We start from the raw sequence: 27,759 nt of genomic DNA, 5'->3' as shown, positions 1-27,759 counted from the left end.
AAACTGTCAGCACATCCTTGAGAAACGACACAACGCCGCTGTTGTGTTAATTCTTCTCTTCCCCCGCCAAACCCTGCAAGGCAGACCACGCTTGGCCTGGTCCCTAAGTTCTGGAGATGTTCCCAGGGAAGGCAGGAGGAGGCATGGACTCCGTTGGTTTCTGGAATGCTGCGTTGGGTGCGCCCGTCAACCGCATGGTTTCTTTCTCAAGGCTAAAGGGCAAGGAGGCGGGGAGGAAGCTGGCTTGCACTCAAAGGACCCTGGCACGGCTTCATCTTGGCTTCGGGAAGGGGTGCTGAGACTTAAGTGGCTTCAGATGTTACCCAGGTTTGTGGTGTTTCCTCTCTCGTGATAGCTCTCTGGCGGATGGGGGAGGGGGGGGCTCCTGACTGCAACTGATGTTGGTGGAGGGGGGAGGGGGAAATGGAAGGGAGGGTTTCAACCCGGATCCACCCCACCCATGGGACATCCTCGTCATCAGAAGGGGACTTCTTCTGAGGTCTTTCTGATGTCCTTGTTCCAGACAGAACTGGTGGCGTTTCAACGAAGCAGGCCATCGCTTGAGAGACTGGTGGCCATCGTCGCTTCACTGTCTTCTACGGAACAAGGGACAATCACGAGTTTTTGGGGGAGGAAATGCAACATTTTTGTGGGAGCACGATGCTATGGCTTGGAACATCTTGGATGTGGCCCTGGATGTGGTGAAAAATAATGGCTGCCAGAGGCCGTGAGAGGACTCCGAAGGGTTTGGTGGAAGTCTTCCACGTTCCTTGAGATACGTGGACAATACCGTTGGCAAAGTCCTTCACCTTTTGGTGGATACCTTGGTCGGTTGAGTGTAATATGGAGATAGAAATGAAACACAATCTCTATCTATCTATCTATCTATCTATCTATCTATCTATCTATCTATCTATCTATCTATCTATCTATCTATCTATCTCTGTCTATCTATCTATCTATCTATCTATCTATCTATCTATCTATCATCTATCTATCTATCTTTCTCTTTCTTCCTCTCTATCTCTCTTTGTGCTTTCTCTCTATCTGTATCTCTCTCTAACTATATCTGTATCTCTCCTATCTATCATCTATCTATCTATCTATCTATCTATCTATCTATCTATCTATCTATCTATCTATCTATCTATCTATCTATCTATCTATCATCATCATCAATCTAATTATCTATCTATCCATCTATCTGTATCTCTCTCCTCATTGTGTTTACCTAGCCATCATCTGCCTGCCTGACTGCCCCCCATCCATCCATCCATCCATCCACCCAAATCAATCTATCTATCTATCTATCTATCTATCTATCTATCTATCTATCTATCTATCTATCTATCTATCTACATATCTATCTATCTATCTATCTATCTATCTATCTATCTATCTATCTATCACCCACTATCTAATTATCTATCTATCCATCTATCTGTATCTCTCTCCTCACTAATTGTCTGTTTACCTAGCCATCATCTGCCTGCCTGACTGCCCCCCATCCATCCATCCATCCATCCATCCATCCAAATCTATCTATCTATCTAATATATTTATTTATTGAGGGTTCCTTTCGTGAAAGCAAGATGTCTCCACTTCAAAGGTTTTTTTAACAACTGCCCAAACTGATTTTCTTAAACTCTAAGCCCGTTCTATACTTGACCATCGACTACCTTGAGGCCAACAGAAGAATGGCTACCACCTCCCTGAACTGGGAGCGATCAAAATGGAGGGACTGGTCTTCGCCCAACTTCAATGCCACCTGAGGGACAAAGGGCCCCCATAAAATCTGAGGACAAGTCCCTGGGCACCCAAGGGGTGGTTCCGTCCACCAGCTGTGACATTCCCTCCCCCAATTCTTTCCCGGTTTCCCTCCAGCCTTGTTTCCCCCTACCCGCAATTTTGGGGTCGTGGCAAAGAGGATATCAGCTGAGTGGGCCTTTCCTGTTTGTCTCGGGAATCTGTGGCGTCATTGATGGCGGTTGTATCGCAATTGTGAGTCGTCAGAAGCCATGCAGTTAAGGTGCGGCAGTGCATAAAGAGACCAGAGAAGGCACTAAGGGGGCAGCTGTTTGCCCAACGTTCCCCAGGAAAGAGGGGACGATAAAATGTAATTAAAATGAGTTTAAGAGACAGAGGTTGAGGAACAAGGAAGGGGTGATTTTTATATTAAAAAATAAATTTAACAATCCAACTTATTGTTGGCCTTCCTTCCCGTCCAATCCTTTCTGGACATTGGCCTCCAACCTTGGCAACTTTAAGACTTGTGGACTTCAACTCCCAGAATTCCTCAGCCAGCAAAGCTGGCTGAGGAATTCTGGGAATTGAAGTCCACAAGTCTTAAAGTTGCCAAGGTTGGACACCCCTGTTATAAAGGCTTTTCAATCTTCTGTTGCAGGACAGAGGAACTAGCTTTACCAGCTGTCAGTAAATAAGGCCAGCTTGCAAAAGCCACCCCCCAACTCAACCTCAGGTGCTGAGGGGACCCCAAAGAGGGCACCACTCCAGGTAGGGAATAAGGCCAAAAAAATAAATAAAAATAAGGCAGGGTGCAGAAGAGTTCTAGTGCTTACCTGTTCCTGTCATGGCTGGCATGTAAAAAATCTCTGTCCCGGGTTGTCCAACATCTGGAAGGAGGATCAAAGAGAAACCCTTTAGAGGAGACCACAGCTGAAGAAGTCCTACTACAATTTCAGAACGTCATTTTTTTTTTGGGGGGGGGGGGAAATATTGGTGCTACCTGTTCTGACCTAGGCTTCCTTAGAAAGCGTAAAACGCAATCTTAGTCCCAAGAAAAACCTCTTTTTATTTCCACAGCTGTGAATTACGTTCATTCCTAGCCTGCAAAGGCTTCACAAACAGTCTGTCAAGGGAATGTTGATAAACTCCCACCTTATCGCACTTGGAATGCTGCCAGAGAACGAACGGCCAAAGGCAGGGCAAGGCCAACCTTGACGGAGTCAAACAGAACTTTTCAAAGCTTGAACCGACCAGACGAACTAATTGCTTCCTGCAAAGGCTCACGTCCCGTTCGCTCCTCTTTTATTTCCCATGGGAGGGGCCAACCATCTCCGAGGTGTGGCCTTACTCCTAAGTCAACCCTGCTTTCTCAAGTGTTCTTGTCTTCTGCTAGCTCTGCGCATGCGCAGGCTGGGAACTGGTTCCAGAAACTTCCCTGCCTCACTGATGTCTGAATCTGAAGGTAGCTGATGACTGCCAGCCTGCCCTGGTATTCAGACCCAGGCTCCGTCAATCGTAATCAATCACAAACTTGTTTTAAAAGCAAAACCTATTTTATTGCAATGCTGGGAATTGTTTTCATTCCCAGGCAGAACTCATCCTATACAGTCCCCCAAGATAAGCACACACCTTTCCGTTCTGTGGAATGCTGCCAAAACCAGAAGTATCCAATTAACTATAAAAGAAACCAACCCAAGTACAAGAAAAAAAACCAACCAAAGTACGCAGAGCTTAAGGATGACTCAGAACCGATCGAATTACTTTGCTTCCTGCAAAGGTTTCATCACCTTTATCCCTTATGGGAGGGGCAATCACCTCCCAGCCTTACTTCCGAGTCACCCCTTTTGTTTCGCCTTCTAGTTCTGCGCACATGCGCACTGGGAACAGGCTCCCCTGGGTCCTCAGCCTCGCTGTTGCCAGACGAAGGCTCCAAAGGCAGCACCCCACGCCCAGATGGTCCTGGCCCCACATATCTGCATCAGATGCAGGATCCTCATCCAAGTCCTCTCCAGACTCCCTAACCGGTTTCCTTTCTTCCCCACTGTCCGATTCCACTTCCACCTGCACAGGCTGCTGGTGAACCACAACACCTGGCCCCATCCCTGCCTCCGATACAGAGCCCTCATCTGAGCCCCGCTTGGCCTCCAAGACTGGCCCAGGTTCCTCCTCTCTACTGTCCGATTCTGTTGCCAGTTCCGTCAGTTGCCGGCAGGCCACAACACTACCAAGATTTGGGGCTGAGAGAAGTCAGATGAGCTGTTTTTATTTCAAGACCACAGCCTGGTCAATCTTTCACGCAGACAGAAGAACTACAACAAGTTTTCAACTTACGACTGGTCATTTAGGGACCAAAGTCATGACGGACCTCCAGAAAGAGACTTACAACAGGTTCAAAAGTTCTGATGGACAGGGGCTCCCATGAGGCCAGGTGACCACAGGTTGGATGGTCAGCAACCAGCCTGCTTTTATGAACGTTTGCAGCATCCCGCGGTCATGTGACCACAATTTAAGACAGTTTGGCCAAAAAGCTTCATGTACATCTTGGTTTTCAGGAAAACTGACCCAGGGTGAACAGTTCGTTGACTGAACAGGTGGCTGCCCAGATTAATTCTTCAGCATATCTTAATTTTATTATGATTTTTTTTCAAATAGGCCAGAGAGCTGAATATACATACATACACACTCACAGACACATATTCATACACATACATACACCCATGTACATGCACAGAGTATATGAAATAGATAGATAGATAGATAGATAGATAGATAGATAGATAGATAGATAGATAGATAGATAGATAGATATAAACAGGGAGGGAAGGAAGGAAGGAAGGAAGGAAGGAAGGAAGGAAGGAAGGAAGGAAGGAAGGAAGGAAGGAAGGAAGGAAGGAAGGAGCTGGATAGAAGATATAGACAGACCATGATAGCTATTGATGGGTGGGTGGATAGATGGATGGATGCTGGATAGCTAGATAGCTAGATGATAGCTAGATAGATATAAACAGGGAAGGAAGGAAGGAAGGAAGGAAGGAAGGAAGGAAGGAAGGAAGGAAGGAAGGAAGGAAGGAAGGAAGGAAGGAAGGAAGGAAGGAAGGGAAGGAAGGAAGGAAGGAGCTGGATAGAAGATATAGACAGATCATGATAGCTATAGATGGGTGGGTGGATAGATGGATGGATGCTGGATAGATAGAAAGATAGATAGATAGATATAGGTAGACAGATAAATATAGACAGATGATAGATGATGGACTGAGAAAGATGATGGTATAGATGATAGATAATAGATTAGATAGATAGATGACAGAGACAGAAAGACAGACAAAAAGAGTCAAGTGAAATTCTCACTGTATTCCGCCTCATTCCGGTTGCTCGTGCTGAGTTTTTTGATGATTTCCTGCTTCTTGGATTTCACCATGGCGGAATTGCTCTCTGTCAGTTTGCTGAAGAAGGCCGGCGGCTGGACGCTGTTTCCCGGGGATCGGGTGCAGCCTCTGCAGGGTGGAAGGGAACACCCAAGGAGTCTTTTTGCAGCTGACCCTCTGAGCCACGCCATTGCCTTGCTACGCTGCCCACTCGGGCTCCTTACCTCAGCTCCAGCTGCTCGCCCTCACGGTACAGGATGGGGTAGGTGCTGTTTCGGACACGCTCGGCTTCTCCGTTGCCCTCGGGAGGGGAAATCGGCTCGATGCAGTTGTCCGAAGATGGAATTTTGATTTGCTCGGGGGACCTGCAGAGATTAAAGAGAGAGAAGGTGAGACTTGGGCAACAAGGAGCACATTATCTCCAAATTGTTGGAAGTGCAAAGACACATTCTTCCACATGTGGTGGACCTGCAATGCTGCAAAAAAAGTATTGGAGATTGATACAAGAACAAATGGTGGGAGAGTGTATTCCATTTAAGCCGGAATTTTTTCTCCTAGGAATAATACCAGAAAGATATAAGAAATATTTAATTTATCTAATAGTACAATAAATTACTTAGAAAGTAGGAAAATACTTGTTATTAGAATACTTGTTCTCTGTTAAAACTATATAGAGATATAAATGGAATAAATGTGAAAAAGAGAAACTATGATAAGTTTATTAACTATGTTTAATGAATTCAAGAATATAGTTGAAATGAATTATGAGGATTGCTGTAATGAGATTAATATCAGTTTTTATGATTAATTGAATAGACTAATTTTTCTTTTTGAAATTATAAATGATTTAATGTAATTGAAGGGGAAAGTGCCATGCGGAATCTGACTTAAAAGGCATAGGTGTTGTGTAGTTGCTAGGAGATTATTGTTATTAATCTTTAGGTGATAATTAAAAAGCTAAATTTGGGAATTAAAGAGTTAACCAAATGATATATAAGGTATAGGGGTGGGACACTCTAATTGGTAATTATAGGAGAAACTTTTTTGAAATGTTTGAATTGAGATGGAATTTTTGAAACGATGAAATAAGAATATGTGATGAAGTTGCAAACCTGACAGATAAAAGTATAAAGCACAATGAATATGAAGATATGAGAATTATTTAAAGTTAAAAGAAATAGGTTTAGAAATGAATAGAAAATATATAAAGTTTGAGAAAAGTACTTGAAAAAATTAATAGAAAATATGTAAAGTAATGATAAGATATGAAACTAAATGTAAAAGATGAATATGCAATCAAGACCATGTTCACTAAAAAGATGTTTTTGAAATGTGAAAAAAATAAAACACTGTTGTTGTTGTTTTAAATTAGCTAATAGTACATGTGTTGATGGGGGCTAGAATAATATATGTGCAATACTGGAAGAAGGAAAGGCTACCGCCAGAAACAGAGATGATAAGGAAAATTATGTCCTGTGCAGAATCGGACAGGTAAACCCTAGAATTAAAAAACAAGGGGGAATCTGAGTACTATGAAACATGGAATAAATTCTATCAGTGGTTGCATAGAAAGAGGCAAGGTCAGAACATAAGTAGGTATGATGATCAGAATAATTAGTAAACAATGTATTAAACAAGATGACTGTAAATGGTGAAGTAACATTTATATATGTATAACAATTGTAAAGCCAGAATGGCTGCACCGTGTTGTATTCTTACAATAAAAATATAAACAAACAAACAAACAAATAGATAAATATGAAGCAAGGAGCTAATTTTGGGTTGAGAACTGTCAGTTCTTCCATTGTGATTGATGAAGATCTTGAAGGTTGAGGGACCAAAAACGAGACCTGCAACAAACCAGGTTCTTTGCAGGAGAAGGTGAGAGAGTCAAAAAAAAAATGTAGGCCAGGTATGTTCCAAAGATGCTTTTTTACAAAAGGCAAACTTCTTGAAGACATTTCACTTCTCATTCCAAGAAATTGAAGAAGCTTCTTCAAGGAAATGACAATGAAGTCCAGTTGTCTTCTGAAAAGGAATCTTTGGGACAAGCATGACCTGGATGGCTGAGAATCTCCGTAGACATGTAGGCCGGGCATGATGGACAGGTGTCTTCCTCCAAAGTTTGCACCCCTCGTGTTTGTTTTTGCTTTTCACACTCTCTGATCCTTGAAGGTGACTTCCAGCATGCTTCCCTCTGCGGTGAGAAGGTGACCCCTGCCTGGATTTCTCTACCAATCTTGATTTGGGCACCCCTTTCTGTTCCTATAGCCCAGGGGTGTCAAACTCCATTTCATTGAGGGCCACATCAGGGTTGTTTGACTTTTAGGGGGGCTGGGGTGGGCATGGCCAGCTCGACGTCACTCGTATGGGGGACACCTGTGGTGGCCTAGGCAGGACCCCTAAGGCAGGACTTCCTTCACATACTCTCTCGCTCTCATTATAATCTTCCTTCCATCATCTATCATCTGTCTATATTTATCTATCTATCTATCTATCTATCTATCTATCTATCTATCTATCTATCTATCTATCTATCTATCTATCTATCTATCTATCTATCTATCTATCTATCTATCTATCCTTTCTATCTGTCTATCCTTTCTATCTATCCAGCATCCATCCATCTATCCACCCACCCATCTATAGCTATCATGATCTGTCTATATCTTCTATCCAGCTCCTTCCTTCCTTCCTTCCAGCTCCTTCCTTCCTTCCTTCCTTCCTTCCTTCCTTCCTTCCTTCCTTCCTTCCTTCCTTCCTCCCTCCCTCCCTCCCTCTCCTTCTTTTTCCTTCCTTGCTCTCTTTCCCATCTTCCCTTCTTTTTCTTTGCCTTTCCTCTTTCTCCTTTCCCGTCCCTTCCTGCACACTCAAATGCAAAAGGGGAAACATTTCTCTTTTTTTGTTTTGCTTTCAGTTGGTTTTGCTAGCCCTCTGCCAGCGAAAACGGACACGCGTGCCCCCCACCCGAGCTTCGTGGGGCTGCTCCTTTGCTGTTTCCAGGGCGGCCCCCGCAGACCAGAACCCAAGCAATTTGACCCCTCCCCCGCTATAAACCCAACTTCGGGGACTTCTCTCGTGGCCGGAAGGAGAGAAGATGACCCCTCACCTTTGGTCTGCTTCATTTTCGGGGGAAATTCTAGACGATGAAACATGTTCCATTGGTTGGTGCTGGAGGTAAGATTCGGTAGGAGCTCGGCGGAGGTCCAGCACAGGGCCAGCAGCCCCGGAGTAGGAGTAGACGGGAGGCTGGATATGAGGATTGTGTTGCTGGGGATTATAGCGTGTGTAGTCTTGAGTGATGACTTCCTGTAAGAGAGGGATAAGGTCAAGGTCAAGGTTCCCCTTGCACATAATATGTGCTAGTCGTTTCTGGCTCTAGGGGGCACTGCTCATCTCTGTTACAAAGCTGAAGAAGAGCCAGCGCTGTCCGAAGACGTTTCTGCGGTTATATGGCCAGCAGGACTAAACGCCGATAAGGCGCACGGGAATGCTGTTCCCTTTTCACCAAAGTGGTGCCTCTTTTTCGACTTGCATTTTTACAGGCTTTCAAACTGCTAGGTTGGCAGAAGCTGGGGCAAGGAACGTCACTCCGTTACGTGGCGCTAGGGGTTCGAACCGCCCAACTGCCGACCTTTTTCTGATCAACAAGCTCAGCGTCTTAGCCACTGAGGGAATATATATATCCTTCGGTTTTTCTTTGCGGTCGTTTCTCAAGAAAGCTCCCTGCTGTCCCTTTTGACACCCCACGCGGTCGTCCCTTGTCTTGCCAAACATTTATTTCACACAACCAAAGTTACTACTGAAAAAAGACGGCTGACGACCACGCTTTGCATTTAGCGACCACCGTAGCATCCCCCACTTACGTTGATGTGCTGGGCCAAGGTGACGACGCGCTGATTTCCTTTGGCATTCGGGGGTCCCTGCAATGGCTGACTGGGGGACTGGTGACCCTCGCTGATCTGGTGGAGCTGTTGCATGTGGGGGAACTCTGTCGCAGACGATTTGAGGGACCCTACATGAGAAGAAAAAAAATGAACGGGCGGAAGTGAAAAGCACCACAGCCAAACGGGGGAGGGTCCCTGTTTATAGATGGAGGAGACCCTGACCTTTCTCCTTATCTTGAGCCAGCTTCATCCCTTTCTCGTGGAGGACAGAGGAGGGGGAGTTCACGGGGCTTATGGTTTCAACGCCATCAGGACTGTAGTTCCCACGGAAAACTGAAGAACACAAACAAGAGCCTTGAAGGTTGGTGGGGACGCCTCTCCTTCTCAGCTGGGTGACAGCTGCGAGGATGTTTTTACCCTCAAAAAGGCACTTGGCATTCTGAGACCTCATTGCTTGGCTCCCTACGTAGAGAAGATGGCTTGAGAACATTCAAGAGGGCCTTCACATCCAACCTTGGTCTAGGCTAGATTGACCCATGGGCTCTAGCTGTGGGGGACGATGGACGGACACTGCTGAAAAGCACACAATGGCTTCCGCTGCGGTCTTTTGGAATATATTCAGGAATGGACTGCTGCCGGTTCGCCCAGGTTCGGGCGAACCGGTAGTTAAACCGGTAGCTCATTTTTCATGGCTGGTTCGGCAAACCGGCAAATCCCACTCTAGGCTGGCCCTGCCCACCCAGGAGTCTCTACATGACCTGCTTTGAATGCCAGGTAAGTACAGGACCTGTGTGGACACTCAAGAGAGGGCAAAAAATGGGCCTCCCATAAGTTCTGGAGCCCATTTCCAGCTTCCAGAGAGCCTCTGGAACCCAGAGAGACCGTTTTCGCCCTCCCCGAGGCTCAAAGAAAGTCTCCGGAGCCCAGGGAAGGTAAAAACGCCCCCCTCCCCCGCCGTGATGTGGGAGGCCGACTGAGGCCACGCCCACCATGGCCACACCCACCAGCAACCGGGCAGAGAACCCTTGCTAAAATTTTTGAAGCCCACCCCTGACTATATTGTGGTATGAAATGGTACAGTCACCCATCTTGAAACGAAAGTTTCAACAATATCATTAGAAGAGCTTTTGTTTTGGACAAGCAACTCCTTGGCTGAGCCAGGTTGCTGCCACCTGCGAGTTGCCGAGCTTTGGAGATGCCTCCAAGGGCTACTTCCGTTCAAGCTACAGCCAAACTCATGGGTCTTGTTCTAGAACAGCCTTTTCCCAGTGCCCAGTTTGCAGTCTTGGGGGTTACAGTCTCAACCAATCTGGGAAACCAGAGATTGGGGGAAACGAACCCAGGGGCCGGCCATTTAGTAACCTCATTCTCTCCCCCCAACATCATCTGGCTCAACACCAGATGACCTTCCCCATGTTGCAATCTGTGTACAGGTAGTCCTCGACTTACAACTATTTTCTTAGCGACCGTTCGAAGTTGCAACAGAGCTGGAAAAAGGAACGTACAACCGGTTTTTTTTCACACTTACAACCACTGCAGCATCCCCATGGTCAAGAGATCAAATGTTTGGCATCTGGTTATGTATTTATGATGGTTGCACTGTCCTGGAGTCACACAATCACCATTTGTGACCTTCCCAGCCGGCTGAGACCACTACTCAGCTAACAATTCCCTTGCTTAAGCAGTGGAAATTCTGATGTGGTCATAAGTCGAGGACCACCTGTATCTCGGCCGACTTTAGCAAGTTGATAACAATTGATGGACAAAGCAGAACATGAAATAGTTGTGGAAACAAGCCCAGTGCTGAAATTCGTGGCCTCCATCACTCCTGTGTTTCATACATTTTGCAGAGTTCCATGGAGGCAGGTGGACAGGTGTCCAAACAGCTAAAATGACACATCACAACCGCACAACACAAGCCCTCACTCTTTTGGACAGGCCTGGCCAAGTTTGGGGGGGGGGGGAGGCTTTGAGGGTGAATCCATGACATCCTCTCAATGTTTAGACCTGGGGTGTCAAACTCAGGCCGTCACGGCGGTGTCACGTGGCATATTGGGACTTTTGTTTCCCTTCGCTAAATCAGGTGTGGCTGGCATGTGACGCATCTGGCCTGTGGGCCGGGAACTTGACAGCCCTGGCTTAAGACCCTCGTCCAGTGGTGGGATTCAGCCGGCTCGCACCACTTTGGGGGAACCAGTTGTTAACTTTCTGAACAGTTTGGCAAACTGGTTGTTGGAAGAAACCATGAGGTCAGAGAGAACCGGTTGTTATTTGAATCCCACCACTGCCCTCGTACCTTTTTGAGAGGACCCCCTCCCCATTTCCAAGTCTAGCCTGCCCTGCTGCACACAACGACATGCTCCAGGAAGAAACCAAACGCGGGGAACCAAGGGGGGGTTAGGGGAAATAGGCTGAAAAATGGCGGGGGAGCAGAAAGAGAAGAAGCATGAACACAGGAGGGGGGCAAAACAGGGGCTTTTAGGCAGACAAGGCTGAAAACATAAAAGGGGCCTTCACCACAAATGTGAAAATTAAAACGCTTTAAAAAGAAAAGAAAAAAAAAAGAAATAAATGACTGCGGAAAGGGAAGGATCTTTGGTAACGTCTCCGGGTGCAGGTTGGAAGGGCCCCCCCGACGCGGAGAGCCGCCCCCGATTCCCCCTCCCATGTCTTACCATCGCCATTGGTGCTGTTATTTAATGTACTTCTTTCGGGCATCCCCTTATTGCAAGAAATTTGGCGCGTGATAATGACATCAATGAAGTTGGCCGCTGTCATGGTAGTCTTACCCAGTACTCGCAGCTCCTGTTCCTGCACTGAAAAGGGTTTACTCTTTTCTCTACTCGGCTGCTCGGGGGCCGAAACGGCGTGCAGTGATGAGTCTAGGGGGCTGTGATGCGAAGGCTGGATTTTCCCCTGTCCTCTGCTAAACGGGTGGCTTGCCCCCGGCCCAGAAGAGGACAAAGTCTTGGACTCCGTAGCTTTTACGGGCGAAGGGGTCTGTTCTAGGCTTGGCCCCACAGACAACTTTGAGGGGAACAGGTGGTTGATCTCAGGCTGAGACCGTTCACTTTTGAGGTCCTGGGTCCTGGAGGAGGAGGAGGAGGAGACCTCCTTCTGCACATGAGCTGACTCCATCACCGAGGCATAGTTGTCCACGCCACTCATGGAGCTGCGCAACGCCGATGCCGGACAGAAGCCGGAGGAGCAGGCTGGGGACGTGGTGGCGATGGATGAAGAGGAGGAGGAGGAAGAAGAGGATCTGCAAAGGAGAAAACCACATTAAGAGATCTCCAAGGGGAGAAGGAGGAAATACCCACATCTTTTGCAAGGGGTGTCGAGGGTAGTTATGGGGGTTATTCAAATCCTGGATTTCTGCAAGGGCTCGCTTAGAAGAAATCCAGAAGTTGTGAACTGGAAGTTTTTAAGTAGAAATTGGACATCCGTTTGTCTGGAGTGGTGTAGAATTTCCCAAAGGTGCTTTTTCAGGAGGCAACTGGACTACCAGCTCACCAAGAAATGGCCAACTTGGAGGGTTTTTTTTTCAGCCCAAGGGTGCTTTTTCAGGAGGCAATTGGACGTTCTTGATTTTCTTTTTTCTTTTTAAAGACATTTCGCTTCTCATCCAAGAAGCTTCTTCAGCTCTGACTGGATGGTGGGGAATGGAAGGATTTATACTCCTTGCAGACAGCTGGTCATTTGCATCCTTTGAGAGGGTCATTAAGGCCACTTGGAGGTTTATCTGTGCCTTTAAGGTCACCAGAGTAGTACAAATGGGTGTGGAGCCTTGGAAATGCTGAAAGGACTGTGTTGTAGACTGGACATAGATGGTGTCGTATCCCTCCCCTTCTGTTGAGAAAGAGCTGTTCAATTTTGACATAAATGGCATCTTTGACCCTTCTTTCAAACCAGCGGTCCTCTCTGTCCAAAATCTGGACTTTGCTGTCTTCAAAAGAGCGGCCTTTGTCTTTGAAATGCAGATGGTCTGCTGAATCTAGTCCGGATGTGTTTGTTCTCCTATGTTGGGCCATGCGTTTATGTAGTGGTTGTTTTCTTTCCCCAGTGTACAGATCTGCACATGGCTCACAGCATTGTACTAAATCTATGCAAAGCATTGTACTAAATCCATGCAAATAACCAGCTGTCTGCAAGGAATATCAATCCTTCCATGCCCCGCCCTCCGGTCAGAGCTGAAGAAGCTTCTTGGATGAGAAGCGAAACATCTTCAAAAGAAAAAAACAAAGGAAGTCCAGTGGCCTCCTGAAAAAGCACCTTTGGGACAACCATGACTTGGATGACAGAGAATCTGTACAGACTTTTAGCTATACAATTTGGGATGAACAGCCTTTGAATGATGTGGGAGTAGGAATGGATTTCCAGAGGAAAAAATTGCAGACTACAGGAACCATTTGCACTACTCAGGTGTCCCTGAGGACACAGATAAACCTCCAAGTGGCCTCAATGACCTTCTAAAAAGGATGCAAATGACCAGCTGCCTGCAAGGAGTATGAATCCTTCCATGCCCCACCATCCTGTCAGAGCTGAAGAAACTTCTTGGATGAGAAGCAAAATGTCTTCAAAGACATTTAGCAATGTTTCCTGCTTAAGCAGGGGGCTGGACTAGAAAACCTCCCAAGTCCCTCCCAACTCCATTATTCTGAACTTCCAAGTGCAAGATGTAAACTAAACTATACAGATAGGCTACATTTTCAACATTTGCAGAAACGGGGAATCTATGGCCAGGCAGGTTTTTTTCGGCTGGATTATAATTTGGGGTCTGTGACTCTAAAAAAACATCTCAGTGAGAATGAGCGAAAAGGGGCTTCATTTCCAACAGATTCCCCCCTCCTGGATTAACATCCAGAATTGGGCATATAAGATTTTGTGCCCTGAATGTTATATGGAGAATAACTCGCTTCCACCTTTCCGGAATGTGACCTACCGTAAAACGGAGGGAGTGAGGCCTTCTGGAGAGACGATCTTCATGTTGGTGTTATGCAGCACGCTGGGACGCTGTTGGATGTTCTCCTGGGCACGTGGGGAAACCGGGGAGTGCTTGTGAGAGTGTGCAGAGATACGGCCACTGCTGTGCTCGGTGCCTGTGGTAAAAAGATGGAACGGAGGCAAAATGAGACAGTGCCGAGCCCCCTCTCCTTCCCTTCTGTTCCCTCCTTCCCTTTGGCCAGTGGAACTGGCGACAGCCTCAAACAGTGAGGTGGTTGGGGACAAACATGGGCCAGTCCTGGAGGCTGGGGAAGGCTCTGACTAGGGCTCTGCATCTGAGGCAGAAATGGGGCCAAGGCCATCCCACAGTTATCAGCTGCCTTCGGAATTGGAGATCAGTGGGGCAGAAGAACAGCTGGAGCCTGTTCCCAATGTGCGCATGCACAGAGCTGCCAGAAGAAGGGAACAGTAAAGGAACAAGGGCCGACTTGGGAGTAAAGCGACAGGTGGACGGTGAATGGCCCCTCCCATAGGGACTAAACAGGAGCGAAAGGGGAGTGGGGTTTGCAGGAGACAATTAGTTCAATTCATTCGGGTGAAGATCTGTTCCTGACTTCTTGCCAAGTAATGTCTGCTACAGCGTGGCGTTTGGAAGCTCTCGGCCTTGGCAACTCTCCCAGCCTGATAAAGGTCTGTAGTTGTGAAATCTCTTGAAAGACTACTTGCTATGACTTTGCTGGAGAGGACATTCACTTTAGCCTAAATAAAAGGAGTTTAATCGGGATGAGGAGTCGGCTTCATGATTTTGGGAAGTCCAGGTGCGAGCACCTTCCAAGGGATTGAACCTCAACTCACCCGGCCTCCAGATGGGCGCGTGTTCCACCGTGGCTGTGCTGGTCACCACCGATTTTTTGCGTTCCTTTTCACGGTCCCGTTCTTGCTCCCGTTCGGAAACCGGAGGTCCCGTCTTGGCTAAATGCGCAGGGGTACCTGTGAAGCACAGGCTGTTGTTGGTTTCCCACTGTGGAAAAAGCGCTCTAGGGCTGCTTTGCTATTTCATCCACCATCAATCTCCAGCAAAAAAAAAAAAGCATTCGACTTGAAAATTTTTTGATTAAAAGCTCAGAATTGTAGGGTCCTTGGCGCCCTCCAAACTCAGAGAGCACTTAAGGACCCTACAGTCCTTTTTCCTTATCCTCCTCCTTCCTCTCCACAAACCTCACTCCCTTCAAGCACTGATGATGTTCCCTAGTAAGGTCATGAAATGTCTGTAAATGTAACCCACCAAGCTCAGAGAGAAGGGTGGATAAAAATCAGATTTTAAAAAAATTTAAATTGGATGTTTTTTATTTTTATCAAATTTATTTTAATGAAACCCCGATTTTTTTATTTTTTTTATTTTGGAGTAAAAATCTATCTAAAGATAGTTTTCTATTTGTGATACATTCATAGCTTAGCTTATTCAGCATGGAATGGAGCTTACTCATCCCTCATTCTGGTTTACCTTGGTTTTTTTTTTAGTAACCTGTTTCTTCTTTGCGTTCTCCTTTCTTTCTTTCCTTCCCTAAATTTTGTTTTCAAAGCATTGCAACACGCACGTTCCTAACACTGTCATCCAGGATGATGGGGGTTCTTGGAACATGTGGAGGGCAATCAGACTCCATCATCCTTAACTTTGGGATGAACTAAAGCTTCTGGCTTGTGGTTTCCTTCATTTGGGTGCTATCAAGAAGCCATGAGGTGGTAATGAAACTCCCAGGATGATAAGGACTGGGTCAAGCAGCCCACAAAATCCGTACTTCTCAGCTGAATTGCATCTCACCAGCCCCTCTTCTACTTTTCTTCTCCAAGAAAACTCCAGCTACTTCCTTTGCCCGATCTAGAACAGCTTCCTTCCCTCTAGCTTGTATTGCCTCGTTCTTCTTTACACCTCCGATGTTTGCACTAATGTTCACTTAATTCTACACCTCTCGGATCACAAACCTGGGTAAGCAACCTATAAATCCACACTGCCCACTTGAGGTGGACCTCACTGGTCCTTCTACTTTCTGTCAGGATTCCAGGAATCACTCTAATGAAATCATGATTCTCGAACCAATCTTCAAAAAAACTTCAAAGGATTTATTAGAGGTGACATACTGGCACTGCCCTGGATGAAGCCAACTCCTGCATACGTCATTTACAGTCCCCTGTGACCCTGTTTCCCCCTCTCCCCCCTGGGTATCTCACAAACCAGATTCTCCAATTGAGCATGTTCATGGGCTGGGCGTCATCATTCACGTTCTCCAATTAAATATATCGGCGAGCAATAACTCTGGTATTTTAGTTACAGTCTTTTAAAGAGAAGAGTTGGAAGGTACTTTTGCTTTCAAACTGCTGCACTGCTCTTCCAGATTTCCTTTCTCCCCCCCCCCTTTTTTTTTCTTTTATGGCAACTACTAAAACAGGCATAGGAATGTTTTATGAGTTGACACTTTCCTTCTGGAGCTCCACTTATTTCCATCAGCCGATCTAGAACACATCTTCCTTTCCTCCATCTTGCATTCATTTGTTCTCGTTTACCTCCTCTCTCTCTCCCTCTCTCTCTCTCTCTCCCTCTTTCACCTGTGCACAAGGTGGCTCTCCTTCCCAAGTGGTTACCCAAGAAGGATACTTGGAAGCACCTCACCTACGTTGGGTCCTTGGTTCCCTCCTGACTCACCTGGCGAGAGCGGCGAGCTACTGTGTCGACTGCTGAAAGGCTGGGCAGTGCCGTGCATGTAAGTGATGCGGTCCATGGAGGCTGCAGAGGTGCCTGGAGTGGGAGGCACGAGCACAGGGAGGTGTGGTACTTGAGACAGGTCAATTATCCCTGCTGGGAAAATAAAATGGTCAGGAATGGAAGGGGGAGGCCAGAACCAAGTGGGCAGTGTCCTCTTTTAAGGCCAATGGGGTTTAAATTTGTCAGGCTGGTCCGCTCTGAATTCTCTGCATTTTTTTTTATTACTTCCCTTTAAACAGGGGTCCCTCAAACTTGGCCACTTGAAGACTTGTGGACTTCAACTCCCAGAATTCATCAGCCAGCTATGGTGGCTGGAGAATTCTGGGAGTTGAAGTTCACAAGTCTTAAAGTTGCCAAGTTTGAGGGACCCCTGTTTTTAAGAGTCAACTCATGCCAGGGGCATCACTTCAAGAAGAATCTTACAGCCAAACCAACTAATAGCTTTGCTCAGAATGAACAACGGGCAAAAACGGGGCAACTCGCCCTGTTCAACTCCCGCATGGGACAATTCAACAAATGCAGAAGTTAAATTTAATTTTGACAGAACGGTGGCCAACCATCATAAAATAAAGCCAATCCAGAAAGGCAAAAGAGTATTTGGATGAAAGCATAGTCACCAAGAATGAAAGTATCTGAATGATTAATAGAGCACTGAATTGTCCCGAGATGAGTTGGCCACGGCGAATTGTCCAAGTACAAAGGTGTTGCTTTTAAAAATGACTTGAGACTGTAGGCAAGGTAGGAACCATCAAGATCCATCAAGCCAGCTGTTCTGACCCGGCTCCCAAACACGACAAACCCTCTGAAGTGAATTCAAAATATTCCTTTCTTAGCAGCATTGGCAAAAAGTTTATCTCTCACTGCAGGCTAACAGGTCTGTCCATCTGGGAGATGTATAGTTGTCTGCCACATCTATTCATCGCCGCCCCCTGCCTTTTATCCCCAGAGCTAGGGTGGGGCTTTGCTAGCAACGGTGGCTTTTCCGTCCCAAGGACCGGCCCACAGATTTCCACTGTTCTCTCCTCTCCTCTCCTTTCTGTGCATCTGCCTGTCAGGCACTGGACCCAGCTGTTCTTTCTCTTCCTCATCAGCCTCCAGACCTGGGGGCTGTTGACTCTCCATCTGAAGGCTGTTAAGATGGCCCAGGTGTTCCACCTCTCCATCTTTGACAGCTCCATTCCCTCTTCCTCCTCAGAGCTCTCGGATTGCCTTGATGCTGGTTCCCCCCACCGGCCTGGCTTTGTGGACTAGCAGCGGGGAGAAGGGATGGTTCTACGTGAGTGGTGGGTGAGCCCACCACTTCCACGGCCCGGTTCCAAATGGACTTGGGGACCCCTGCTCTACAGCCAGCAGCTCCTCTCTGCTCGACGCTTGTTCCCACAACAGCACAAACTGGAGCAAACACAACGGATAAACGTTACTCTTTTAAACCATTAAACCAGTGTGCCTTGTCTCGAACCCAGCGGGATCTACCATCTCATGGGTATTTTGTGCAAACAAGTCCCCAACAGGGCTTGCCTCCCTCCTGGGCCCGCTTGGCACCCCCACGGATTCCAGACCTGCTGCGTAGTTGAGAGCCAGGGAAGGTTCTCGTGGAGACAAGCCACGAAGCAGATCGACTCTCTGAGCCATGGTGGTAGCCGTGGCAGCGTTGTGGTGCATCTGTTGGGAGGTGATGTAGTCGTTGATGATGGTCTGTCTGTTCTCCATGGCGGCGGTGTCTGGGTAACCACGGATGAGGTAGGGTGGGTAGAGATGGGAGTACGTAGGACCAGGAGCAAGGTGCCTTGGTAAGTAGTAGGCAGCTGTTGAGTCGAGAGATGAAGAAGAGAAGGTCCATTTCTACCCGTACCAGATTTTAGAACATGTACATCCAAACCTTGAACGAGATCTCAATTCCTGTCTTCTACATCTTTCCATAAAGCCGCACTTAAAAGTCTTCCAAATCCTTCCCCCGCCCTTTCCCAGGGCCAATCCCTAGATCAGGGGTGTCAAACTCAAGGCCTGCAGACTGCATTGGGGTGCTTAGATCTGGCCCTTAGCAAAACAAACTAAAAGCGAAACAAAACCAAAGGAGAAATGTTTCCCCTTTTGCATTTGAGCACGCAAGAAGGGACAGGAAAGAAGAAAAGGAAAGGGGAAAGGCAAAGAAAAAAAAGAAGGGAAGAGGGGAAGAGACCAAGGAAGGAAATATAACTGGGGAAGGAAGAAGAAGAAAAAAAGAAAGAAGGATGGAAGGAAGGAAGGAAGGAAGGAAGGAAGGAAGGAAGGAAGGAAGGAAGGAAGGAAGGAAGGAAGGAAGGAAGGAAGGAAGGAAGGAAGGAAGGAAGGAAGGAAGGAAGGAAGGAAGGAAGGAAGGAAGGAAGGAAAGAATGGAAGGAAGAAAGGGAATGAAGAGGAAGGGAAGGAAGGAAGATTATAATGAGAGGGAGGGAGGGTCTGAGGGCAGTCCTGCCTTAGCACTTGGGCCACCACAGGTGCCGACACCATTGGTAAGCTGAGCTACCCACCCACCCCCAGGTCAAACACAACCCTGATGCAGCCTTCAATGAAATAGAGTTTTCACACCCCTGGCCCTACATCTACGTGCAACCCTACCACGTTGGTAGGGTTGCACGTTCTACCACCGAGATCCGTACTCTTAAAAACCGGTCCAATCTGCACTGGGGACAAAGCTACACAATGCCCAACAGGGGATGGGTTTATGGACTTTCCAATGCTCCTACCTGCTTCCAAGGGAATCCCTCGGGGAATGGCAGCAGGGTCAAAGGTCAGTGGAATGTGCCCCCTGTATAGATCCATGCCACCTGTTCCGCGGATCAGATGCTCGAACATCTGGTGATGGTGTTCTGGAAGTGGGGTGTGAGGAGATTTGGAGCTAGTGATGTCTCTGGAGCTGGTTGTGACCTTCCTGTCTTGAGACACGGGTTTTCCAGCAGTGATGCTTCCTGTCGAAGAAAAGGAGAGCATCAAAAGAAGCGAATCTTTGCAGCTCAGGGTCGAATTGTAAGGTCTCAGGACACTGATGAGGTTTTCCTCGGTCAGTCATGAAACATCTGCAAGAAATGACCTGGATCAGGGGTCCCCAACCACCAGGCCCCGGACCGGTACCGGTCCGTGGAACATTTTCTACCAGGCCGCCGGTTTGCTGGGCGCCGCCATCTTGTTTCGATGAGAAAGTGCTTCCGGGTGAGCTTTTCCGGTTGGAAAGCGGCGTTTGGGTCCTGAAGGAATCCTCGCGCCTTAGTTTCATCGAAGGGGGGGGGGGGGACGGCTTCTAACGAAACTAAGGCGCGAGGATTCTTTCAGCACCCAAGGCAAGGCGAGCCGAGCGACCGTCCCGAAGCCGTCCCGAAGCCCATCGACAAAGGTACAAAGGAGGAGTTGAAGGTGGCGGGGAGAAGCGGGGGACGGCTGGCTGGCTGGCCGGTCGCTGGGCTCGCCTTGCCTTGTCATGTGTGCTGATGCCGGTACCGGGCCGCGGATCATTTTGTGATGCCGGTAGCGGGCCATGGCACAAAAAAGGTTGGGGGCCACTGACCTGGATGACTGAGAATCTCTACAGACTTTTAGCTATACAATTTGGGACGGACACCCTTTGAATGGTGTGGGAGTAGGAACGGATCTCCAGAAAGAAAGAAAAAAATTGCAGACCGCAGGAACCATTTGCACTAATCAGGTGACCCTGAGGGCACAAGATAAACCTCCAAGTGGCCTCAACGACCCTCTAAAACAGAGGTCCCCAAACTTGTGGACTATCCCAAACTTGGCAACTTTTAAGACTTGTGGACTTCAACTCCCAGAATTCTCCAGCCAGCATAGCTGGGAGTTGAAGTCCACAAGTCTTAAAAGTTGCCGAGTTTGGAGACCCCCGCTATAAGTAGTATATATGTCTTTCACAGTGTACATTTCAAGGTATACATGGCGGAGGAAATGCCAGGATGGTCACACTGTGTTCAATATATAAAAATATATATTTAAAAAAGAAAGAAACAAGCCCACACTTCCTGAAAAGGGCCATGCTGTGCTTGAAACATGACCAAGAACATCAAGGGCTCGGATGTCTTTCTATAGAAAACTGCACTGAAACACCTTGGGAGTAATTAGGACTGCAGAAAAAAACATGGCTACCAACCTGCCTTCCATGGAGGACCTGTATGCTGCACGAGTCAAAAAGAGGGCTGTGAAAATATCTACAGACCCCTCACATCCTGGACATAAACTGTTTCAACTCCTTCCCTCAAAACGACGCTATAGAGCCCTGCACACCAGAACAACTAGACACAAGGACAGTTCCCCCCGAATGCCATCATTCTGCTAAACAAATAATTCACCCAACACTGTCCAACTATTTACTAAGTCTGCACTACTATTACTATTAACCTTCTCATCACTCCTTATCTCCCATCCCCTCCCACTTGTGACTGTATGACTATAACTTTGCCGCTTGTATCCTTACGATTTATATTGACTGTTTCCTAATATGATTGGATTGCTTATTGTACCCTAGGACTATCACTAAGTGTTGTACCTTGACAAATGTATCTTTTCTTTTATATACATTGAGAGCATTTGCACCAAAGACAAATTCCTTGTGTGTCCAGTCACACTTGGCCAATAAAGTATTCTATTCTATTCTATTCTATTCTATTCTATTCTATTCTATTCTATTCTATTCTATTCTATTCTATTCTGTTCTGTTCTGTTCTGTTCTGTTCTACTCTACTCTACTCTATTCCCATTCCCTATTCTATTCTCATTCTCATTCCCTATTCTATTCTATTCTATTCTATTCTATTCTATTCTATTCTATTCTCTATTGCTATTCTCTATTCTATTTTCTATTGTACCTGATGATTCTTGATGAATGTATCTTTTCTTTTATGTACAATGAAAGCATTTGCACCAAGACAAATTCCTTGTGTATCCAATCACACTTGGTCAATAAAGAATTCTATTCTATTCTATTCTATTCTATTCTATTCTATTCTATTCTATTCTATTCTATTCTACTCTATTCTATTCTACTCTATTCCCATTCCCTATTCTATTCTCTATCCTATTCTCTATTCTATTCTAATTCCATTCCATATTTTCTATTCTATTCTATTCTATTCTATTCTATTCTATTCTATTCTATTCTATTCTCTATTGCTATTCTCTATTCTATTTTCCATTGTACCTGATGATTCTTGACTCTTGACGAATCTATCTTTTCTTTTATGTACACTGAGAGCATTTGCACCAAGACAAATTCCTTGTGTATCCAATCACACTTGGTCAATAAAGAATTCTATTCTATTCTATTCTATTCTATTCTATTCTATTCTATTCTATTCTATTCTATTCTATTCTATTCTATTCTATTCTATTCTACTCTACTCCCATTCCCTATTCTATTCTCTATCCTATTCTCTATTCTATTCTAATTCCATTCTATATTTTCTATTCTATTCTATTCTCTATTGCTATTCTCTATTCTATTTTCCATTGTACCTGATGATTCTTGACTCTTGATGAATTTATCTTTTCTTTTATGTACACTGAGAGCATTTGCACCAAGACAAATTCCTTGTGTGTCCAACCACACTTGGCCAATCAAGAATTCTATTGGACTATCTATTTCTATTTGAGTTCTAGAACCTGGTGGCACGGAGCTCCTACACATGTCCCCCAAAACAAGCAAGGCGGCTGACCTTCCATTTGCTTGGGTGCAGCCTCTCTCGTGGAGACGGGGGACCCTCGATGCAGGTGTCCTCCAAAAGCTGCCCCGTGGGCCGCTTGGTGGTCTTCGTATGCAAGGGGGCTATGGCGAGGCTTCCCTGGCTCAGGCATAATCATGGGCGCTCCCCGCGTGATGGAGCCGCCAGAGTTCGTCACAGGGCTGGGCCTGCTGCTTTTCAAATTGTCCTCGTACGCTCTTTCCAGCGTCCTTGGGTCCTGCATGGCCTCCATGGGGAGCATGGGATGAAAATTCCTGCCCGGGCTGCCAATAATAGACCGGACATCGTGCTTTTTGGCATTCGTGGATGTGTTTGTGTCGTATTTCAGTGGAGTACCCTGGAAGCGAGAGACAAAAAAAAAGAAGGATCAGTAAGCAAGTGAAGGACAGGACCATGCTCAGGTCAAGATGCTGTCAGCTTTGGAAGCCGTATTAGCGCCAGATGCTTCCACGCTGCCACATTCTTGAGCCTGGGAGGGGGGAATTTCATGGAGCGTATGTGGTTAGACATAATAGCAATCCTTTTTCTAAGTCAAGGTCATGTTATTTCTGCACCTGGGTGAGAGGACGTCTCAAGTTGGGACGGATGAAGATTGGGGCATGTGATGCGATGTTGGGTGAAGAGGGTGGATTTGTAATTTTTTTTACTTATTGCAAGGAAACACGGAACGTTCAGATTTGGGATTTGCCAGATGGTGCCAGTTTACTACTCTAATAAAAGGAACTTTGGAGATTAATGTCCGTCTCAGCGTTATTTGCTAGAGTGGAGATTTTCTGGAATGCTGACAGATGCCACATTTCATGGATTGGTTTGTTTTAATTCACTCTCTCCGTTTGATGGGCTAGAAGAACACCATCAAACAAGAACTTCTTTTGGACATGATAGTCCAGGAACTTCCAGCTTCTAAGAGGTTCTCCCCAACAAGGGAAACTCGTATTTTGAGGCATCTTCTGGGTTCAAGACCACCTAAGAAAGCTCAGCTTCGCTTTGGCCTAGGATTTAAATCAACACCCTTGGTTTGGAATGAATGGATAGGTAATAGCACATCCGTGCTAGTCGTTTCCAGCTCTAGGGGGCGGTGCTTATCTCTGTTACAAAGCCGAAGAGCCAGCGCTGTCCAAAGACGTCTCCGTGGTCATGTGGCTGGCAGGACTAAACACCGAAGTTGCACGGAACGCTGTTCCCTTCCCACCAAAGGGGTCCCTATTTTTCTACCTGCATTTTTTAATGTGCTTTCGAAACTGCTAGGTTGGCAGAAGCTGGGACAAGGAACGGGAGCTCACTCCGCCACGCGGCGCTAGGGATTCGAACCGCCGAACTTCCGACCTTTCTGATCGACAAGCTCAGCGTCTTAGGCACAGAGCCAGCGTTGTTCCCTTGGATAGGACAGACCCTCAAACCAGGCCTTCAAATATGTCTTCAAAACACAGTTGTGCTTGGTTGTGAGGTCCCATCCCCTGACGAAGGCCAATTCTCGTCTGTTCTGCTCCCACAACAAACTAAACCCAACCTGACCCGACTCAACAAGCAATCCCAAAGCCTCACGTACACCAGCAGTCAAACTCTAGCCTGGATTCTAAAGGTAGGGTTTGTGCAAACCCAAAGGGTTGCAATCTAGAAGTGGAAGGCGGACAGGCCCAACCGGTTGAAGTTTAGGCATTAAAAATGTACGCCATATTTATCTTGTTGTTAGAGAGAAAATCAAAATGTGCTCCAGCATTTATTTTCTGTTGAAAAAAACAACAACAGGTAAGCTTCTAAAAAAGCTGATGTAATGCCACCATTCTTTATGTTTTATAGCCTCCAGTCCCCTCATCATCTCTGTTGATCTTCTCTGCTCGTATGGAACTTTCTTTCTGTATTATCCAAGACAGAATCCGAAAGCAAACTGCTGCATGAATCCAACCATCTGTTACCCCCACAGCCTGGGAATCCCCCCTATCCTGTTGCTATGGAAACAACCGCCCCCCCCCCCCAAATTTTTCCAGCCTACAAGAATGGACCTGGTCCAAGCATTGTTTTGAAAATCTGGAACTAGGGAGAACTTATTTGCTTGCAAACAGACTCAGAGCTTCAAGGCCGAAGCAGCCCAGGAGAGGGCCCGCAATTCAAATCCATCAAAGGCGATAGATCACATCTGGCACTTTTGGAACAGGCCGGTGCCCGGTTTGGTGCAACGCCAAGCCGTAATTCTTTGCCCCACGCAAACTAACCGTGGCAGGTCTCCAGTCTCCAAGGAGAGGTTTAGAAACCATCTGTTTACACGACTTGAATGCCGTTTGTGGTTAAATAGCCCTTGGGTCAAGCTGGGGTTAATTGAAAGAAGGAATGTGCCCCCATCAATTGTGTTGGGTAATCCGGATACCAGCTCACCAAGAAATGGCCAACTTGGAGGGGTTTTTTTCAGCCCAAAGGTGCTTTTTCAGGAGGCAATTGGACTTTCTTGTTTTTCATTTTAAAGACATTTTGCTTCTCATCCAAGAAGCTTCTTCAGCTCTGACTGGATGGTGGGGCATGGAAGGATTTATATTCCTTGCAGACAGCTGGTCATTTGCATCCTTTTAGAGGGTCACTGAGGCCACTTGGAGGTTTATCTGTGTCCTCGGGGTCACCTGAGTGATGCCAATGGTTCCTGTAGTCTGCAATTTTTGGACACAGGACACAAATAAACCTCCAGGTGGCCTCAACCACTCTCTCAAAGAATGCAAATGACCATGCAAGGAGTATAAATTCTTCCGTTCCCCAACATCCAGTCAGAGCTGAAGAAGCTTCTTGGATGAGAAGTGAAATGTCTTCAAAAGAAAAAACAACAAGAAGAAAGTCCAGTTGTCTCTTGAAAAAAGCACCTTTGGGACAACCATCACCTGGATGACTGTGAACCTCTACAGTTTTTTGTTTTAAATGAAATGAAAAGAGAACACTTATCAACTCATTTTTGATTAGCTTAAGGTAGGGGGTCTCCAACCTTAGCAACTTTAAGCCTGGTGGACTTCAACTCCCAGAATTCCCCAGCCAAGTTGCCAAGGTTGGAGACCTCTGGCTTAAAGCATCCCGACACCCAACAATATTTCCTCTTTTTTTTAAACCATGCAATTCTTTTATTTCAAATATGAACAGTCCTCAACTTGCGACTACAATTGCTAAGCAAGGTCGTGCCTGAGTTTACAAGCCTTCCCCCTCACACACACCTATACAGTAGCTAAGCGAATTACTGCATTTGTAAAGTGAATCATAAGGTCATTAAACAAATCTAGCTTTGCCCATTGATATGATGGTTGGAAACTGAAATGTAATGATATTGCGAGCGTTGTTAAGTTGGGGACCAGCTGCAAGCCCACTTTTTTCAATGCCGAGTAATTTCGAAGAGTCACTAAACCAGGGGTCGGCAATCTTAAACACTCAAAGAGCTACTGTTCAATTCTGAAGCTGACCAGAAGTCCGGTTCCACCACCACAGTCTCCTCTACCTATCCTAACCCAAAGTCCTATCAATTGTGGAGCCAACTGGAAAACCCGCTCCTTGCCATAGTTTCTCCTCCTGGCATGGTGGGCTTTCCCACCCAAACCGAAAGCTCCTCTCAAAATTGTGGCGCCAACTGGCAGCAGAGGGATGAAAGAGTCACATGCAGCTCCAGAGCCGCGGGTTGCCGACTGCTGTACTAAAACGAATGGTGTGTTCAGTCAAAGGACTAACTATATGCTCGTTTTAGGACTATCATAAAAATCTTGATTTATTTCAAGCCTTGGGAGATACCTGGGTAATTGATCCTTCCTTAATGGGCCGGGCCATCAGAGAGAGATCGGGAGCGCGACAAAGATCCTCCTTCGGAATCTCATGAATCGATCGCCCGGCTTCCTTCACCGTGGTGACCAGCCCTTCGTGGACCGCTTTCAGCTTCAACGGAGTGAGGGACTCGTGGCTCCTGACCTTATAGGCGTCTGTTAAATCCCTTGGTGGTGTGTTCTCCCTCTTGGGTTGCTTTGCTTCCCTTCGGGGATAGTCCTCTGGAGATTCTACGTAGGACCTAGGAATTCCTAAAGGAAAAACACACAGAGAGGGCCTGTGTCACATCTTTCTCCTCCTTTACTTTAGAATCAGGGGCCTCCAAATTCGGCTGTCAGCTTTGGAAGCCATATTTTACTCAGAAGCTTCCAAGCTGCCACATCTTAGTGCCTGGGAAGTTGGGATTTCATGGAGAGGCGGAAGATTAGACATAACAACATTCTTCTCTTAAAGTCAAGGACAAGTTACCCTGCACCTGAAAAGGACTGGCTAGAGCAGTGGTGGCTAACCTTTTTGGGCTCCTGTGCTAAAAATTTTATGCGTGCTCGCGTTCCAGCACCCAGAAGGCAATGCGCGCAGCCCCCACACACCTCCTGCGCCTGCATGCACAATCTCCCCCTCTTAACTAGACTGCGCGCCTCCCAGCTGATTTCCGGTCTATTTAAGGGCTTTTCAACCTCCCAGAGGCTCGAGGAAGCCTCTGCAGCCTTTGGAAGCCGAAAAATGGGCCCGTTCCGTCACCTCCAGTATTTCCGGAAATACAAGAAGTGGGGAAACAGGCCCGTTTTTCGGCCTCCAAAGGCTGCAGAGGCTTCCCTCGAGACTCTGGGAGGCCGAAAAAGCCCTCAAACAGGATGAAAATCAGCTGGGAGGCGCACGCATGCGCAGTGCAGGTAAGTTTGGCTGGGACTCATGTGCCCGCACAAATGGCTGTGTACCATCTGTGGCACGCATGCCATAGTTTTGCCATCACAGGGCTAGAGGAATGTCTCCAGTTGGGACAATGGTTGATTGGGCCATGCAATGGACTGGTGGGTGCAGGGGATGGATTTTGAAATTTCAATTGGGAAGGGAAAACCCGGGACTCTCAGATTCGGGTTTTCCCAGATGTGTCAGTATGATTTCTTTAATAAACTCCCAGAATTTCCCAGCTGGAATTTTTAAAAAAGTGTCATGTCCTTGTTAGAGTTGGACTCTGAGGGAGAGGAGGAACAGCCAACAGGGAGTGGAGGAGGCTCCGGAGGTTGTGGAGAAGGCTGGGGAAGGGCAAAGGCTGGCTGGGCAGTCAGAGGAAGACCCAGGCCCATCCCCTCTTCATCCTAGGACACACAGGGAGCAATGGAGAAGGAAACAACTTGGCTTACGAGAGAGGAAGCGGCCATGATCCCCCTCATTGGTTGCAGCTGGGGACAATAATATATGAGAGACAGTTAAAACACAACATTGCAGAAGCAAAGTGTGTTTTATTTTCGGCTGAAGTTATCTTGGTTGGTGTCCTTCCAACAGACTGTGCCTTGGTATCTCCTTGAAGTTGGTAATTACTTATCCTG

At 46.7% G+C, this 27,759-nt stretch overlaps 1 protein-coding gene across 1 annotated transcript in view; it reads right to left on the bottom strand.

Annotated features, from left to right (window-relative positions):
* Nucleotides 1-27,759, bottom strand: part of NCOR2 (nuclear receptor corepressor 2) — a 218,467-nt gene that overhangs the window by 12,005 nt on the left and 178,703 nt on the right. Inside the window, 14 exon segments of the mRNA XM_087942977.1 lie at nucleotides 2,580-2,633; nucleotides 5,095-5,240; nucleotides 5,336-5,476; nucleotides 8,221-8,420; nucleotides 8,978-9,126; nucleotides 9,221-9,331; nucleotides 11,674-12,260; nucleotides 13,941-14,097; nucleotides 14,798-14,932; nucleotides 16,644-16,793; nucleotides 18,263-18,508; nucleotides 19,430-19,651; nucleotides 22,400-22,763; nucleotides 26,180-26,460. Coding sequence (XP_087799103.1) covers nucleotides 2,580-2,633; nucleotides 5,095-5,240; nucleotides 5,336-5,476; nucleotides 8,221-8,420; nucleotides 8,978-9,126; nucleotides 9,221-9,331; nucleotides 11,674-12,260; nucleotides 13,941-14,097; nucleotides 14,798-14,932; nucleotides 16,644-16,793; nucleotides 18,263-18,508; nucleotides 19,430-19,651; nucleotides 22,400-22,763; nucleotides 26,180-26,460 — 2,943 coding nt within the window.

The sequence above is a fragment of the Notechis scutatus genome, chromosome 13 (genome assembly GCF_049901735.1).
Source record: "Notechis scutatus isolate UNSWTSFEM ecotype Mainland chromosome 13, rNotScu1.2, whole genome shotgun sequence".
NCBI lineage: Eukaryota > Metazoa > Chordata > Lepidosauria > Squamata > Elapidae > Notechis > Notechis scutatus.
Note: the sequence above shows the minus strand (reverse complement) of the source record. Positions and strands in the feature narration are given on the sequence as shown.